General features: G+C 43.5%; 1 protein-coding gene and 1 long non-coding RNA gene across 8 annotated transcripts in view; one reads left to right on the top strand and one right to left on the bottom strand.

Moving 5' to 3' along the window:
- LOC110177225 (irregular chiasm C-roughest protein) overlaps positions 1-19,448 on the bottom strand; it is a 108,638-nt gene that overhangs the window by 6,120 nt on the left and 83,070 nt on the right. For 2 of the 7 annotated variants that reach the window (XM_086826250.1, XM_086826251.1), the window contains exons 15-16: positions 18,155-18,383; positions 7,768-8,871 (exon numbers count right to left, since the gene is read on the bottom strand). In XM_086826250.1, the coding sequence (XP_086682376.1) occupies positions 8,761-8,871; positions 18,155-18,383 (340 nt within the window). In that variant the 3' untranslated portion in view covers positions 7,768-8,760. Of the gene's footprint in view, positions 1-7,767; positions 8,872-11,515; positions 18,384-19,448 lie in introns of those variants that run through there. The other 5 variants (XM_086826253.1, XM_020943846.2, XM_086826249.1 and 2 more) reach the window with 3 other exon arrangements.
- LOC147644560 (uncharacterized) overlaps positions 1-19,448 on the top strand; it is a 93,250-nt gene that overhangs the window by 7,357 nt on the left and 66,445 nt on the right. The window lies entirely within an intron of this gene.

Raw genomic sequence — 19,448 nt, 5'->3', positions numbered from 1 at the left:
AAAAAGGAAAAACCTAGTAGAAAAATATTGAAATGAAATTATAACCACAAAACATTATCTACAAGTAATTAAATACTTTCTTTAATACTTTTATAAACAGTAAATATAAATAACCTGAAGAAGGTATAGTAGTTTTTCTCTCTGTACACTCCCACACTTGCACACCCGATCAAAGCTAACTGCACTTCAAAAATGGCTTATATCTGCCATACACTATACTACAAAAGCAGAGATGCCGAAGAAGAAATAAATGCAAACGAATATTCTTTTGTAAATATTACTTTGTGCTGCTGCTGCCTGTTGGAGAAGTGGAAGATGGCTCTGCTCGTTTTGCATTTCATTTGAGAAAAATGCTACAAGTTTTCCCCACAGCTGCTGCCACCCACTCCATTCACCCCTCACCCCCTTGGGTGCATCGTCACGCATGCTTGTGTTGTTGCTGCCTTGAGTACAATTGTAATAACTATCTCGGCGAGTGTTTGAAATGCGTTTACCGAAAACTTTTACGGCTCTGCCGCTGCAAGAGTGCAAGAATGTTTACGGTTTTCCTTCTTTTCCTCTGGTATTCGCCGAGGGGGGGGAGGGTTAGGGGCTGCCATTTTCTTACTTCAGATTTAAATAAAAAAAAAAAAAAACGTCAAATTGTTGTAGTGCATAAAATATGCCCAAAAAAGTATGCACCGTTTTATTTTCCTCCTCCAACGAGGAAATAATATTGCGCATACGCCCCGTTGAAAATATCACATTATGCTGCATTATAGATGAAATATTCTGTTCTGATTCTTCATTGAGTACAAGTTTCTGCTCTATATATTTAAAAGTACGTACTAGTGAGGATATTTAGAATAACAAAATTACTTTTCTATGCAAAATCCTCTCATTTTCCACAAGGGAATTGTATTTATTTGTGAATTTACAATTATTTCCAAGTAACTCTTTATGGCAATCACACACGATAGAATGGCAAAAGGTAATAGTATTGAAACTAAGAATTTTACTTAATAATATTGCGTATATGCTCAAAGCTGTAATCAAATGCCGTTTAGAACTGCAAATTGTCTGCAGCTTACTGTGCAAACTGTAATTTCACTATTTTACAATTATATAGGACGGTACAAAAAGTAATGCAGAGCTTTATGCTCTGGCACAAAATATTGCGCATACGCCCCGTTGTAAATACCCAGTAATGGCCCATAAAAGATAGCATATTGAAGTAGTAATTGTGGGTACCCAAATCATGCCATAAATTACCCAAAATGTATGTCCCAGAAATATATGTGTGCAGCGAGCGCAGTTTAATTAAATGATTAACACAGATATTTACAGCGCCGGACAGGCCGAAAAAAAGGTGGCGCTTCGCACCTGCGAGTGTTTCCGCATTGAGTTTGCACACGGACATGGGTCAACAGGAAATATAAGTTGCGGCAGTGTCGCTTTCAACGCTTTCAACCAGGTTCCCCCGGTATCCTGATGTCCCCCTGGCGTCACCATACAACCTACATCCCCGTGTGCCCGTTCCCCGATTTCCCCAGTGTCCTGGACAACGGTCAATTGCTTTGCTTAAACAGTCGACAGTCGGCGGTTGGCCGGCGCTTGTTTTGTTTGCTGATTGCGCAAATATTTGCGCAGGCATTAAACGCAGAATTGATGGCCAAGCGGGGCCGTGCGTCCTGCCGTGACCAGGGCCCGGCCGCAATATAAATTTAAATATTAACGCCCCGACTTAACGTCGATGAGTCGCCGTTGCCACGGCAGTCGGCAGTCCGGACTGTCTGTAGATATTTTTGTTTCAGCCTCCGTCTGACTTCTTGGCCAAAGTGAAAGGCAAACGTTTGCCTTAATGTTAACAGCCTCGTTACTTTTTATTGCACGCACCGCGCCAAGTTAGCGGTCGAAGGGCAGGCCAAAATTTTCTGTGTGGTCATTACCGCATAACCGACAGCCAAAAAAAAGGTACCAAAATTGTGATTATGAACACAAATTTGCGCTTAAATTGCGCTCCTGTTGGTTGAGGCCTTGGCGCATTTTTATTAAAAACCGCCAAGTCATTAAATTTTATTACAAGTTTAATTTTTCAATAAGGCTGCATAAAACAGGGAAACGGGGAAAAAGCCTAAGACGAGGCTGTGAGGATTTAAGTGAGTTGCAAAAAGGATGAAACCGATCTGGGTAATGCCTGAAAGTCAACTAAATGAGTTCATATTTTCACCTTGTTTATTTTATTTGAAAAGCTAAAGGAGTTTAGTCTAAAGAGGCATATGAATTGACTTTGGTCCTAAGTGACTATATATGAAATGGTTAGATACTATTAATGGCTACGGTTAAACGTACAAGATAAATCAGATGCTAAAAGGGAAACCATTAAACGGAAGTAGGTTACTTTTTAAAGAAGTTTATGGTTTTTAGCAGTATTTATTAGTACATGCTCAGTGATTGTACAAATAAGTATAAAGGAAGTGAGCTTTAGAAAAATATATATGATTTAAAGGCTCTGAAAAGACTTCTTTTCTGCATAGCAAATTTCTTACTTGTATATATATTTAATTAACATAAAAAAGCAACTTTCTATCCTTTTCAAAACTTTCAAAAAAATCTGAGGATATATCTCAAATCTCTACGTTTCCATCCTCTATATTTTCAAACAACTCTCAAATTTAATCTTTCTATTTTGGGCACTTGAAAAAAAAAGCCAGCAGTGTCAGAAAAAATGACTCTATGAAAGACGGGTTTAAGCACACACACTTCAGATGATGCTGAAAGGTGAGGGGGGATGTGCGTGTTTGAGTTAGTTTTACGGCCACTAGTTGTGTGTATATTTACTATTTTACTTGGCCAACCGAAAAAAGGAAGGCGTGCACATAAAATGCAAATTTCATGTGTTGTGTTTGCCCGGAGCATATTAAAAAATAAAATGCACCTGCAAACACACAGAGCCATGCACGCACACATAAATTACATTTATAGTGGTACAGCAGGCGGGGAAACTTTACCCACGCACACACACACACACTCGGCACACACACAGGCACAATTTGGCATGAAGCATGCCATTTATGACATCCGCGCGAAAGTGCCGAAAAAAGCAAGGAGTAGGAAGGCGGAATGGCAACGCATAAAAAGCATATTAAATGCCTCTTGCCTGTCGCCGGCGTTGTTCATCGCCATTGTCTTTGGCGTAGACTGTGGCTCGAACCCGAAGTCTGTGGCTAAGCCCAAGTCTAGAGTCTGAAGTCTAAAGTCTGGCATCGCAGTCTGGGAGGACGGGCGTTTTTTGTTTGTCATCTTTTAATGGCGCAATTAGAGCGCACAGAATGCGTTTACTGAAATCGGAGCGGCTGCTGCTGCTGCCAGGCGTCATAAAGGATTTTTAATAATAGCGCCAAATTACAATAGACAAACGCAAACACACAAATACAGAAGCACAGACATACACATGGTGGTGGCAGCAAGCAAGTTGCGTATACGCCGTGTGGCTCTTTGAAACAAAAACCGAACCACGACAATGCAAAGTTCGGTCGATGGGCGTGGCAGTTGTCTGCCAAGTCGAGTTCGACTCGCTTGTTTGTTGTTAGCTGTAATTTGATGCGCCATTGTTTTCCTTAATCCCACTGCATTCAGACCCAATGCCCCCCGCCCACTACTGTTTTTCCAGCTTTCCCCTCTGTCAGCCGAGATTCTTTTTTCCTTCTCTGCGTTTAGTTTTCGCTTCCGAGCCATTGCTATGCAATTTCGGGCACCGCCTTGAGCGTAATTTATGCGCGCATTGTTTCTTCATTTTGCGGGGCTTGTCATTAGTTTCTAGGGGGAGGAGAGGGTGCCAAAGGGGGGTGTCAAAAGTGGCTGCAGCAGCTGCAGGAATTTATGGCCACTAGTTGTTTTGTTCCCGTGGCCTGTGGCCCAAAAGTAAACTTTCCTGCCGCCGTCGTCTGAACTTCCCTCGAACTCAAATTGTTTTCTGATTCTCAGAGACTGCCAGACTATTTGCCAACCGGCTGGAATTAAACTCTTTAAGACGTCGAGCATCGACTGGCTCGATGAACTCGGAGCGGAAATGCACACGCAATAAATTATTACGGATGGTAAAAGGGGCAGCTGTGGAGCGGCAGTGCTGCATAAATCCATTTTTGAAAATTTATTGTGCATTGAACTTAAAACGAAATACAATAAAATCCCCTGCATGCTGCGAAGACTGAGCATCATCCAGACGGAAGCAAAAAGGAACATGCTAAAGTAATCAAATTTATTAATGTCGACAGAGCATACTCTCTGCTTACCCCAAAAGGAGTCCTTGATCTTATATTTTTAAAGATATCTTAAAGGTGTCTTAGACAAGTTTTACACTATTTTTATCCAAATTCTATCCTTATGGTTAAACGACTATAAACTAAATAGAGACTTCATTAAAGATGACAATACCCCCAATTTGGTACCATTTTACCGGAAATTCTAGAAGAAAAACAATATTAATTTAAAAACTTATGCGAATAGCCTATGATATAACCCCTAGACTTGAATTTTTGTAGAGTATGGTCAACCTTGTCCCCATGGCAACTCTGCCTATATTCTCTTCCTTATTTCCCATTCTGAATTTTCCCACGTAAAGACGTAATAAAATTAATGCCATAGCATTATATGTTCTTCTCCGACTTGAGTCGTCCGTGTGTTTGCGATTGCAATGAGCCATTTGAGGCGTTAAGGAGGCCATAAGAAGGCAATGACATGAGAGTCAGCTATCGAGAGGAATAAATCATATCAAGTCCTTGCTCAATCGATGGACAAAGGGAATGTGGTAGTTGGGGAAATCTTCGAAGGAGCTATCTTACTATACTTACACTGCTCACAAGGCTGGAAAATCGCTTAGGCTAGGCATATATTCTAGAGTACGAAACAAGGATTCCAATCAAAAACTGTGCCGAGTGCAACGAGCTCTTATATATTATTCATTTCTGTGCAAGATTGGTGCAGTGAGAGTCATTCTGTGGAAATTATAATTAAACTAAAAACTCATAATTAGTGCACTTGGGTGATAGGGGGAGCGGGGGTTAAAACTAATAACAGAAGCGAAATGAACGTTGCCAATGCATAAAATAGCTTTAAACAAAAGCACAACAACCAACGACACACGAGACACGAACGGAGACAGAGGATGGTCGAATAATATAAATTAAAATTCTCATTTGTGGCTGCAGGTGAAATGCTTAATTCAATTTCAGTCAATTTATGTTAATATTTTTTTGCTAGCTAAAATATTTCAAATTGCAATTAACTGGAACACAAAAAAGTGTGTGTATATGTGGTACATTTAAAAAACTTTTTCTCTCTCCAAACTAGTTACGAACAACATGAAAAAAAGCTAAAGCGAAGTTTGTTGTTGCCATATGTAAATTACTTTTTCGGGGTGCGAGGACGAGGTGGTGCACATCTGAGGCTCTAAGGGGCTTGGGCTTGGGCTTTGGGTGTTAAAATGCACGGTTAATTATGCTTGGCTTAGAGGCTACGACAACAAAAGCATTGCAAAAAAATGTACATAGGAGGGGAGAAGGAGTCTGGGGATTTAGTGGGGGGAGGAGGATAGGCTGCTAGTTGGTGGTGCTAGTTTGGTATTCGGTTTTTTTTCGTTTTTTACTGCTCTTGTCTCTGGTGGTGCTGGGTAGTGTTGGGGAAACATTAATTCATTTACAAACTTAAATTGAACGTAAAATTATTAATTGCTGGCTTAATTAATTTATAATGAGTTTTTCAGTGGCATCTGTGCCGCGTCGGTGCAAGATACAGAGAGAGAGAGAGATAGAGATTGAGTGAGAGATAGCTAAAGAGTGGTGGTGCTACAAGCGAATTGATGATATCAAGTATACGCAGTGTGCCATGATCGGGGAGCAATTGGAATCGGAAGATATATGGAGCTCTATGGAGCCGTGTGGTGTCCAGGGTGCTCAGGTGTGTGTGTGTGTGTGTGTAGTTGGTTCATAAATTTTTTTCGTTTTCAGTGTTGTTAATAAAGTTTCCGAGTGTCTGTGGAGGGGGAACTTTTCTGTTTGATTATCACAAAGAAGACATTCAGTTTAAAATTACATTATGCACTGGATGATGCGTACGCTAGTGGCTAGATTTTAGGATAATTCATCTGTTAGCAAGGTATTTATTGATATATATATATTTATATAATTATCGGGTGTTTTGTGTGTAGATTATTGGACACAAGTATCGAAATGAAAACGAGACGAAAGTATAAATCCGCTTGCACCACATAACAAATCATGACTCAGCTCATCGAAATCGGTAGTGTGTTTTTGGGAGTATATATAGTATATATAATATATATATAGGTAGTATTGTAGTAATTGGCAAACCACGATCATCAATCATCAATCAGCGAGCGAACGAGCGAGCGAACGAACGAGGAACGAACGGCAGCAACTTCCGGCAGGATATATACGTATAGATTATAATTGTATGTGACTGTGACTGTGACTGTAGCTGTGACTGTGTGTGTATGCTGGGATATATAGATATCAAAGTAAAAATCAATTCAGTCCATTCGCTTATTATTACATCATCGAAAGTTCATCAAAAGAGAAAGTAAAAGGTAATCCTTTACATAAATATTCATATTCATTAGTTTAAGATATACATATCGTATAGAGGTATGTAGTGGATTTTATATATGTATATATATATTCAAGGTCAGTCATCAATCAATCAATCCATATCAATTAAACAATTTACAAGTATGCGTATATATAATATATATAGAGAGAGAGAGACAAGAGACAGAGAGAGAGAGTGAGAGAGAGAGGAGCAAGACGGGGGATTTCTGGCGGGGTTTTTCGGAGGGTTTTGCTCACCAAGTCCACGTAATGAAAATAAAAAATACACTTGAACCAAAATCACTTCGAATGTGGGGTCCTCAACTTGGTTTTAACTTAAAAATTTAATCTCTTTGGGTGTTTCTGTATATTAATTATTCTTTTTTTCGCATATACTCTCGAAAGAAGTGGACTTTTTGGAGCAATATGTTCTCGATTCTTGCCGAATCCTGGCGTCTTTCTTATTTCCGGTGACGTTCAGCTGTAGTTGGGAACCGCTTAAAAGAATCTCATACGTGGAAAGTGGTGAATGATTAGTACTAAGTTCGGTAAACACAAATCACAGACATTACTTAATAAAGGGATTCGCATTCAAAGTCATATTCAAATTCAAATTGAAGCATATGCCAGGTGGTCGATGTGTGGGTGTGAGTGTGTTACTGTGTGTGAGTGGGTGGGTGGGTTTGGTGTGTGGGCGTGGCCAGTTGATGAGATCCAAGATCATTTTAGTGTCTACAAAATGCGACAGTTGTCGAAACTGCCGTTTGGCACGTGGGTAAAAAATATTGTTTTCAATCAGCTAACAGTGAGGGTGAGGGGAAAAAAAATACGTTACAATGGGGGTAGGGGAAAGGGATCGGGTACCAGGATCTCGTGAATAAATCAGAACTGAACAAAAAAACATGGGGAAGGGACGGGGGGATTCATGTTTTATTGTTCCATATCCATCCATACATACAAAGAGAAAATTATCCAAACGTTTGCACAAGGCATGGCACACACAGACTAACGCTCGCACACAGACAGCGACAAAAGTGGGAATACAATGAACGAAATCAATATTAATAATAATGCCCAATGCAATATTAATGGGGAAAACTCAACTGCAAAAGTATTAAGGCACATAGAACTGAATACATGTGAATACGAGTATGAATAAATATTAACACGCACACACGCATTCGCAATTAAATTGTTTTTATTCGTTATAAATTTGTTTCATTCATAATGTGTGTTGTTACTTATGCTTTCATCCCCACCACTTTTTTTCTTTTTCTGTATTTGTTTTTCGATTTTTTTTTTTGTTCTATAAATTACTTGCTCTGCATTATTCATAATTATTGTATAAATATTTATATAACTTATTTGTTTGCTGGGTTTTTGTATTCAGTTTTCTTGCCTAAACAATTCCATGAAGATGGCTATATAAATAAAGTACAAACGAAATAGACAAAATGCCACAAACACGAGACAGAGCTAGATCGAAAATCGGGAGTATAATATGAATATTTAAATTTAAAACTAAATTACATACATATGTGTGTGGGTGTGGGTGTGGGTGTGTGTGTGTACGAGAGGGAACTGTGTGTGATGTCCAACTATGGATAACTAACTTTGGCTCAGGGACAGTACTTATGGGCTTTCTACAAGTCTAATAATGATCCGGGGAAATACTGATTTTTATCAACTTAATCTTTTAATTTTCGAATTTCTAATACACTTTGAATGGGATGTTACTAGTCTTCGATCAAAAATAAAAGGAAATACCTTCAAATTTGATTGTATTTTGCCTGATATATATCTTATTTTGTTGGATTCTGAATTAATATATCTGAGACAAGGACAAGATACACACTCTGTCGGGTATATTACCATCCCAACTCATCTTAAAATTATAAAAACTTGGTGCAAGAGATAAAACTCGACAAGGGGTGGAGTAAAACTTGAAAAAACCGCACTTGCATTTGTTAGTTTAAATAAATAAAAAACGAAAACAAAATGGGATTACGAAATCAGATTCTTTTTATTAATAATAAAATGTTGTTGCTAAAATAAATATTACGATTAATATTAATAAATTTATTTTACATAAAATAAATTAATACACGGTGCATACATTTATACATTGCATTCACTTGAGACTGAGACTCAACTAAAACCATTTCGGCCTGGATCAAGTACCGCTCCCGTCCTTGGGCCCAGCCAGATCCTGGCCCGACGACCTTGGTATCTGAATTATAGTCGGCGTCTGCAGACGCTCGGTTTCGTATATATGTACCTTCAACTGAACGGAAGGAGGATAAATGTTGGCTTGCTTAATACTTAGTTTCGTATAAAAATAATACACACACAGAAAATACAAAAGGCGTGGTGAATAATAACATTTAACATACAAATCAAAACAAATAATCATCAAGTTGTCATGTAGTCATATACAATGCAAAGGTGAAGGACACACAAAATGGAGCTGGGGTGCTTTCAAAATGTTAGTCCTTGCCCCGCAAAACAATCGAACAAATAAACAAACAATCGGATGAGGGATGTGATTTAAAAATAAAACTGAACTGTAAGCAACGTGACGTGAAAAGATTCGAAAATTGTAATATGCATAATGCGCGCTCTTGGCTCTTATTCCGCTTTCAGGACCTCCTCGCGTGCGATTATTAATTTTATTAATTAAATAACGCGATTTTTTTTTGTCGAATACATTTCTGCTCGGACTTTAATTAATTTCAGAGCGAATACAATTTAAAGGGAATTCCATTTCACAATACACACATTTATTTATGGTTCGGACATGAATGCAAACCGAATTGATGACTGACAGCGGAATGAAATTATTATAATTGCGCATTATGATGATTGCTGTTGCGGCGTCGAAGCTATTATTGCTATTATTATTGTTATTGTTATTATTTGCACTGCTTTCTGATTTGTTTGCGCTCCATTGCGAATTATTCGGACTATCGAGTGGTGGGCGTGCGGCTGTATAAATGGATGGATGGATGGTTGGATGGATGGATGGAAGAGCTCATCTGTCGCCTTAATTGCTTGTAATTAACTGCCATAATGGCCCAAAAAAGCAACAACTCATTCAACTGGTCGTGCGTGGAAAGTGAAGAGATATTCGCATTCGCAGGTGAAAAGTGTATTTAATTACAAATACTTGGAACTCTGGGAATGCTTAGTTATGAAATATTTAAAACTTGACTCGGTCTGTGGTTAATCTCACAAATGGGATTGTTTTCTTTCTGGATCTCCAAGCCATTGCCCTCGTGGGTGTGAATGGGTGCTTATTGCATTTGTGAAGGTGAGCAGCAATTCGAGTGCTTTCATGCGACTGTGTGTGTGTGTGAAGGTGTGTGTGTGTGTGCCTGTGAGTGGGTGAGAGTGCTGGCCAAGGGATGAAGCTTTAAGTACCTGGCTAACTGAAACTGGATTTGGATTTGACCAACTCGTTTGCCAGTTACTCAATCATAAGTTTGGCATTGCACAACCAATGGGAAATTTTTTGAAAGTTGCAAGTGCTTCTGCAAGCCGGTATCAAGTGTTGTGGCAAACAGCTAATTGGATTATGCGATTAGCACGAGTTCAGAGGCGCCTGACCGATTTTCCCCAGCTTCCGTCTGGCGTTTTGCGATATTTGCCTTCGCGTGAAATTGCCAAATGATGCAGGGAAAGCTGGTTCTGTTGATTCGGCCAAATTACGCTGCAAAACGCAACGAACTGCATGGCCCGGCAGACGGATGGGCCGAAACTTTTGGCCAACTCAAGTCGGTGCGGGCCATTTGTTGTCGGCCAGAAGTTGCCAGTTTGCTGGTGATTTATGCACTGACAGTTTGTGGTGCGTGTCTGGGCATTTTATTTATGAGTTTTGTTTTGCATTGCGAACGCAAACAAATGCAAAAGTATGCAAAAGATAATGGTATTTACTCGGGGGCCCTCGTCTCCTTGACTGCAATCCGTCAGCTTGCCATTCTCTTGCGGTTAATTATAACGCAAGTAAAGTTTTCCAAATCAAATTGGTGCACAACGCACACTCACACTCGAAATTACCTTCTCACATGTACGGGGCACAACAAAGTGTACATATATATTGTAAGTAGTAAACAAGTAGTAAAATCTGATGTATGTTATGTACTCGTACTTGGGGGGCAATAAAAATAATCACGAGAGCCGTAAATGGAGGCAGGAAGCAGGCGAAAATCATAACAATAACAAACACGAGAGTAAGGTGTGGGCGATGAGCGAGAGGCAAACAAAGAGAGAGACAGAGTTGGTAAAACACACACAAAAATCTGGTTATAGCAGTTCACATTCGTTGCGGTTACATTCTCAGTTTGGCTGCGTTCCAGCTAAGACAAGAGCCAAATAAAACAAGGGAAAAACAAAACTAAACAGAATGGAACCGAACTGAAAAGGATGGCCACATGAAGAGGGAGGGGACCGAGAGGGGGGAGGGGAATAAAAAGATAAGGCCAAAACATGTTGCAGGTTGTTAATCAAACAAACAGGCAGACAAACAACACACAGGACAAGGCTAACGTTAACGTTTGCATGTTGGACAAAATGAAAGTGTAAATATTTTTGCAACACGCGCGCGCCCAAAAGCAGGCAATAAAAACTTGATTATGGAATTCGCATTCCTGGCTCAAATCGCATGACTCTTTGCTGTCGCATACATACAAAAGTGTTGCAAGTACACATACAAGTTGAAGTATTAAAGTACAAAAGGAAGCGGAAACGGAATCAGAATTAGAAACCGAAGACTAAAAGCAAAAAGTAAATAGTGAAACAAACCAAACAGAAACGAACAAATGTTTTGGGAGCGTAACTGGAATTGTTTTGAGTTGCACAAAATGCATCGAGCACAGACAGTTGGTTACTGGATTACAGCATTACAGCATTACCGGAGTACTGGATTACTGATTACTGGATTATTTGCTTTGATTTAATGCTTTACATGGTTCTTTTTTTTTGTTTTTTTGGGGGGGCGGGCAAGGTAAACATTCCGCTTGGTGTGGTTGAGTAGAGTACTTTTGGTATTTGGTTTTCTTTTTCATGTTTCTTTCTTTTTTGCTGTTTTGAGTATTACAATAATATATAGTTGTTGCACCTTTGGGAATCTCAATCTCATATCGAAAAGGAAAACTAATCGAATCGAATAAATGTCTTTAGTAGTAGTAGTAGTAGTAGTAACATCATTAACATAAGTTATACATACATATACATAATGTAAACTAAATGGGCATTAGCATGTTAACGTAAAACATAATGAATGCGTTCAAGATCACCTACACATACATACGCTGTATGTATCCAATAGGTATACTGTATATAAATGTGTGTGTGTGTGTGTGTATGTGTGATGTGGAAAATGCTATATATATGTAATATATAAGTATATAGATCGTACTTAAGTAAACTCGGGCCATTGGCCACTTATTTTTTTCATTTTTTTGGTTTTGGTTTTCCTTCTTCTTGCATTACTTAAACGTAAACAAAACGTAAACACACGAACATAGGGCTTAGGCATTATAAGTAGGTATATATATATGTGTATAAGTATATAGAAATATATATAGAAAAGTGGAAAAAAATTCAAGTTGTACAAAATGCACGCTTGGCGGCAGTTCTTGTCCTGAACACAGGTTTTTCATATCGAGTGTGTGGGTGTGGGTATCTCGGTATTGGGTATTGTTGGTATAGTTTTGAGTCGGTATCTGTCCTTGGGTCGATAATAAAAGTCCAGCTAAACTGATGTGGATACTGATAAAATCTGCTTTCAAATTAAGCTAGTTCGAAAATCTGGGAGTAAGCAGCCTTTTGTTCAGAGATTGATAATTCAAAAGCCCTTCATTTCAAAGGACTCCCCCTATAAACACATATCCCGGGCCTGGGTTAGTATAAGCTATTGAATAGTTAAAATAGGCATAATAGATGAGATAAAAGGATACCCAAAGTGATGCATTCCCTAACAGTTTCTGTGTGTGACAATGGATTTACGAGCTGGCGAGCTGGGCAACGTCAACGATCGGCGATAATGATAAGATACCCAATCTTTATGCTGATCCCCATATCCATGGCAAGCTCCATTCCAATCGCAACTCCTCGTTGTCGCCAAAGTATGTAATTTTAATTTGACTTTTATTAATTTATATGTTGCAACGGCAGATGGGCAATGGGCGGCGAGTCCGCCGATAAGTTGATGGCCAGCCATAAAGCAGCCAATGAATTATTATTGTTGCTCCAACCGGGCAAACAGCCATTGAGGCATTAAGCCTGGCCAGGATACACACTCACACTCACACTTTCACTGGCATGGGTGCTGGACAGAAGCGGTGACAGGAGAACTTACACACAGAGAGTCCTGGGCATGCATTATGCAGCAATTGCTGTTGTCAACTGACAATGCAGCGAAGGCAGCTGCCGCCTGCCAGTAAATTAAGCGGAAAAGTGTGCTGCGGCACCGAAAGGGAGGCAGGGCACCACGGATGCGAAGAGGCACCGCGAAGAGTGCCAGGACGCAGGACGCAAAAAAAAAGAGAGTCACACATACATATGTACGATCGGGACGATGGCAGGCAGTATTATTTGCTGCAGTCGGAAATAACTCAACCGCAAATGAGATAAATTGCGCGCACACAGATAATTGCATGGAGGACCCCAGACGGCGTTGCGGCGTGGAAATGAAATACATTGCACATACGCCGCGTTGGTTTTGTTTTTTATTCGTCCTCTGCCCGTGTGTGTGTGTGTCGTCCCAAAGCATTCGCCATGTTTGTGGGCCTCCGGAGTGTGTGCGTGAGTCTCCTCCTTTTTTTTTCGGCCGCTGTGCAAATATTTATGTGGTTCCGCGAATACACATGGTGTAATGAGAAAATATCGCGCATACGCCCTGCATGCTCATTAAAGTCGATCGCTGTGCCCGCTCGACCAGCTAGTTGTGTGATAGTTGTATTTACAAGGATGAAATATATGTATATATTTGAGAGGTCTACGCCTTCAAATCAACGTAATTACAGAGCAGGTGCATTTCTTCCATTTCTTGTTGCCTTTCCCCCCCAGAACCTTCACTTACATGCAATTACAGATATATTTCTATGTATTGTAATTGTAGTTGCGCACCTTTCGGCACTTGTAGTAACTTTGCACGAGTTTATACGAATTTATCAAATGAAAAACATAATATTTGCTTTTTGGGAATGGAGGGAGGTGGCAAAACTGGGCCGGGCGGTTATTCAAAGTTGAGTTTGAAGTACATTTCGAAAAATTCGTTATCTTTATAGGATACAGTAGTATTCAGTATACATAATACACATACACATACATTTAGGAGAACGCGTAACATGAGTGTGTAATTGATTTAACTATAAATTTGATTTATGCCGCTTCAATTCATGTGTCCTTCGCTAAGATTGTGACTAATAGATTTAGGCTAATAATATGTCCCCTATGCTAAACACGATTCGCAAGTCCTTCGCTATCGCTATCCGTATCTTTGTCAATTTTAATTGAATTGTTGCATTATTGTCGTAGTTTACGTTAATTTATCTCCTACCATAATCAAGTGGATCAAGCATCTTTCCGTGCAAATGATTTGACTATCCCTATGTCCTCTGATATGATACGAATAATTGGCTGCTGGGCTTCGTATTCCCCATGCCCTTTTTTTTTTTTTTGTTTGTCCCCTTTCCCCTGCATATATTACATACTCGCAATCGGCAGGACGATTCTCTATACACATACACACGAGTCCTAATCAGCGCGAAAGCGAATGTGCCAATTTGTAATTGTAATTTTTGGCAAGGCAAACAAATAGCAAACGACGAAGAAATAACAAATCCTACTCCCTGCTCGATCGAAGGCTAACACTCGTACTCTAGGATGAATCCCTCTCCCCCCGCCGCTCCTGCGGCTGCCTGGGAGGAGGTCCTCGCTGCCGTTCCTCCCACTCCTCCTCCTCCTGGCCCAGTGGACGATGTCGCTGTGGCGGTTGCTCTGCTTAAATTTACTTGTGACAACATTGCGGTGGCCGTTAATTTGCCATTGTAGGCAAGGGCGGGTGTCAGCGAGGGTGTGGCCGTGGGCGTGGCCGCGCCGTGTCCGTAGTAGTTGAGAGCGGAGGTGAGCGGCACAGACTGCTGGCCACGTCGAAGCTGCTGCTGCTGTTTGGCCAAATAATCCGCGCTTGTATTTGCCGTGGCGTTGCGTAACGTTATGAAGGTGTCAAAGTTGTCGGCGGTCGAGGAGGCGTTCGAGGTGCTAGAGTTGCGGCGGGGTCCTAAGTGATGCTGCTTTTGCAGCCTGGGCGCGGTGGGTGGCGGTTGCAGTTGCAGCTGCAAGTTGAGCTTCAGCTGCTGCTGATGCTGCTGCTGCTGTTGCTGTTGCTGCGACATTGACGAGTTCGATGAGGATGAGTTTGACAGCGAGGAGGAGTTGACCGAGTGCGCGGGCGGGTGCTGCTGCTGATTTGCGTAGTATTTGCGCAGATTCTCCAGCATGTAGCGATTGTTTGCATTTCCGGTTGAGTTGCCTGCCACCGATGTTGCTCCCGCTGCTGATGTTGCTGCAGCTACCGGGGATGTTGCTGTTGCTGCTCCCGGTACTGCTGCTACTGCTGCTGCTGACGCTCCTAATGCCACTGGCTCCGGCTTTAGCTGTTGGAACTGTGTGGCTGTGGCTGACAAGGGCATTGGCATCGTTATCTGCTGCTTGCTGCTGGTGGCGTACAGGGCATCCGGCAGAGCCAAATTGATGACACTGCCTGTTGCAGGCGGCATTGCGGTTGCCGTGGCACCCGGCAGTGCAGCCTGCTGTCGCTCCATCTCCAATCCCATCTGCAGGGCGTATCGCGTCCTGCCCCTGTCTCTGTCCCTGTCCCTGTTTCTGCCCCGACTGGCTCCCGACTGATAGCTGCGGGCGTAGTGGGCCTCCATGAGGTCTGCCCTTCGTTGTCGCGCGGCGTACACCACTTCCTCAGGCTCTCCGCCTGGTTCTCCGCTTCTTCCAAAGCCGTAGAACTCGCCTCGTTGATACAGGGACGAGGTTCCGGCCCTGTCGTAATCCCTGCGCGTACCCCGCTGCCGCTGGAAATGGTCCAGGTAGCTCTCCCCACCCACGGGCGCCCCTGCTCCGACTCCGGCCAGCAGGCCCTGGTCCTCCAGCGTCTCCTCGCCGACCTGCTGGCGCTGCAAGTGCTGATTGAGCGATTGGTAGAATGTGCTCTCGGCCAGATTCTCATTATACGATGTCGCACTCTCCGGCTGATGCCAATCAGCGTCTTCGCACTCGTTCACGCTGACACGGATGCGTATGTCGCGGGCCGTGTAATCGGGCTTGCCACCCGCCGCCCCATTTGCCACCTCATCCCCGTTATCGCCCACCCGTACAACCCCAAGCCCATCCTCCTCCTCCTCGTCGTCGTCATCGTCGTAGAAGAATCTCGCTGATTTGGCACTTTCCGCCAGCAGCAAGTCCTCGCTCTCCTCCAGGGCTAGGGCGTAGCTCGTTAGGTTGTCAAAGTAGTACTCGCACATCTTGTCCGGATGCTCGTAGCGCAACTTAAACTCCTTGGCCTCAGCCTCCTCCGCCTTGGCATCCGGCTCCAGCCTGTGGCCCGCCGCGGAGGTGGGTCCACTGAACACGGAGGCGTAGTCGGAGCTGCTCATCGAGTCCGATTGGAGGGTCGAGCCTCGAACCTTAGACTTTGCGGCAATGGGCAGGGTTCCAAGATTCTCGTAGTTGGCCCCGTAGTTGGCCGCCTGCGACTGACTCCGTTTGTGTTTCGGACGGCGGGGAGTCTCTGGAGTCTCCGGCTGTTTGGCCAAAGCCCTACGCTGCGCTCCACTGACCCTGCCCACCGAGTGGGCCGACTGCTTGGTGGTGCTCAACTGGTGGTCAAAGTTCTGCTCTAGGTAGGCATCCAGGTAGTGCAGATTCTTGCTCAGATCGATCTCCGACTTGTAGCTCTTGTAGATGGTGGCCTGCTTGCAGCGGGATTCGTAGCTGGAGATGTGCGCCCGATCGCTAATGAAGCGGAAACTCTCGTCCTTGGCCAGCGTGTGGAAGCCGCTGAACTCGGACCCGCCCATGGAGCTTCCATCCCCACTGCCTGTCTTGAAGTTGCGGCACTTGTCGCGTATCTTCTGGATTCCCTGGCGAGTTTTGGCTTGCAGCCTCTCGAAGTAGTTGGCCTTGCCCACCGGAGAGGCGGTGTGGTTTAGTCGTGGATGGTAGGCGGTGGTGTGCTGAATGTCGTAGCCACCGCCTCCTGCGGCTCTCATGCTCTGGATGCTGTGCGTCCGATTTGGGTAGCTTAGCTTGAGCTTGGGCAGCGAGGGTGGTTCCTCGGGTCCACGTTGGTGGAGCTTTCGCAGCGACAGCTGCTTGAAAATCGCCCTTGACCTCTTGGGCTTACCAGTCGAGGTGGTCCTTCTGCCCGTCAATTCCGCGGATTCGTTGTCAAAGTCCTGCCGCTCGAAGCGACGTACTGGCACTCCGTGCAGGTAGTGATGCTCGGCGGGTGGATTCTGGGAGCGGTTCGTCTCGAAGAGTCGCCGCAGGCCACGTCCCTGGCGCTGGGGACGCACAGCTCGGGCGCTTGCCGCGCTGCGTAGCCGTGAGTTCACGTTGAGTGTGAGGATCTCGTCGTCGTGGAAGATGGAGAAGGGATTCGTGATCACCGTGGAGCTATCCCCCGTCTGATGGCTACCGGAGGGACTCAAACTGCTTACCGATCTAGTCTTAAGGCTAACGCTACTCCTAGGCCTACTTATGGCTATGTCTTGCTGCTTACTCTCTAGTACAACTACAACTTTGGCTTCACTGTGCTGCTGCTGCTGTTGGGGATTTCTGTTTGGGTTTGGATGTGGAAGGGACCTGATCACCTGACCCAGATCCGTCTCGGATCGGGAACGGGTGCGGGTTCGCGGTGTAACCGCTTTCCGGCTGCTATGCAGCTCTTTCAAGGAGTTGCTTTGCTTGCGGAAACGGTAGAACGGATTGTTGATGCTTAGTTTCTGGAGCAGCACCTGGGTCTCCTCGGGCGTTAGGGGACCAGCAGGCAGTAGCCCCGCCGCTGGCTCCTTCTCCCCTGCCCGCTCCCCGGCGGTTACATTCAGATGCAACAGCTTGGCCGCCGCCTGGGGTTTGATGTCCCTATTCATATTGTTCTCTAGATCCCGCTTGCCACTCTTGCTGCTGCCACCACTGTGGCTGCTATTGCTACTGCTGCTGCTGCTGGCGGTACTGCTGCTGCTGGAGCTGGAGCTGGAGCTACTATTGCTCTTGGCTGCCGCCTCTAGAGGATTGCTACTATCGCTATTGGTCAGGACAGTGGTCGATGCGGAGCCCTTGTCGTTATTGTTGTTGTTATTGATGTTAATGTCTAGGTGACCCCCATCGAGTGGCTGTTCGGTCGGTGAGTGTGTCGGTGTCTGTGTCTGTGGATGCTGTAGTTCGTGTTGTTGTGTTTGTTGTTGTTCTGGTTGCTGTTCGTCGGGTTGGCTATCAATTGCCTGCTAGACTCTAGTGGGCGGTTGTAATATCATTGCAGCCATGCGTACCTTCATTGCCTCCGGCGATCCATGTCCCGGGTACTGTTGCTGCGGATGCTGCGAGGCTGCGTGGAGAGCGGCGGCCGCAGCCGCTGCTGCCTGCTGCTGCTGCAGCTGTTGTTGCTGTTGCTGCTGCTGCTGCTGCTGGTGGTGATGGAAGCCGGCGGGCGTGGTGTAAATCGAATCACCTTGAGGGCCACTCGTGCTATCCGAGCGTGATTTCAAATCAGCTTTCTCGCTGCGGGCGACAAAAGAAAACGGGAAGAGTGTGAGTGGACCGAATCGTTATCGAAAATTGTTTGCCCAAGTGACAATTGTGTGGGGTGTGTGGGGTGTGTGGGGTGGAGCCTAAGTGGTTGGGCGGCTGTTATCGCTGATTGGCAAATTGTATCCCTCTCGCATATCTGAATATCTATTTAGTTTTTGTCGCCGCCTCGCCGCAGGCCACTGTTTACTTTGGAGCCTGGGAAATTAGATATTCCCTTCCAAGCCTCCCGTACGAGATTGGGCCTAAATGAGTGAGTCTGCGGCACACAAAATGAATTTTGTGGAAATGCGGTCGAAGCGTACTTGAAACGGAAATTCGAAATCCATTTCCGTTCTCCTTTCCCCATTGATCTATGCTGTGGGGCCTGCTCTGAGCAGCACTCGGGTGGTGTATTGTTTCATAAACGAAAAATAGTAATTTTAAACTCCTAAACCAGTAGCCAGGAGGCGAGTGGCCGAACAACTACCGCTCATAACTCATATTGCACGGTAGTCCCAACAACAAAAACAACAACAATGAGCGATGGGCTGATGGCCGTCCCCCTTTGCTGTTATTGGAAAACAAAGAAATACCCGAAATACTCTTAAAAATTTGAATGGTATAATACTCGTTATACTATACAAGTCATAAAGGATATTTCGTACCCTTATAATTCCATTCAGGAGCTTTTAACCATGTGAAGAAGTCATTTCCGACCCTATAAATCACAAATATTCTTGATTAGCATTGAAAACAGAGTCGATCTAGCCATGTCCGGAGGAAAATAAATTTTTACCTAGTTTTTGAAAAATTTATAAGGGGTTACCTCGTTCAATTTTGAATAATTGATAAAAATTTGAATTCTTTTAAATGGTACATTGAGTATGCAGTTTTATTAACCCAACAGAATGTAGCATAGAAAAGCTATCCGATTGAAACATAATGCTTTTTTGGCTTAGTTATGATCGATTTTCACTGCAAGAACAGAAAAATCGTGTTTCCGAAAACAGCTTCCCTTCTTGCTCTATATAAAACCAGTTTATAATGAGATTTAAA

The sequence above is a fragment of the Drosophila serrata genome, unplaced genomic scaffold (assembly GCF_035046125.1).
Source record: "Drosophila serrata isolate PLE 108 unplaced genomic scaffold, ASM3504612v1 contig_156, whole genome shotgun sequence".
In the NCBI taxonomy this organism is placed as follows: Eukaryota; Metazoa; Arthropoda; class Insecta; order Diptera; family Drosophilidae; genus Drosophila; species Drosophila serrata.
Note: the sequence above shows the minus strand (reverse complement) of the source record. Positions and strands in the feature narration are given on the sequence as shown.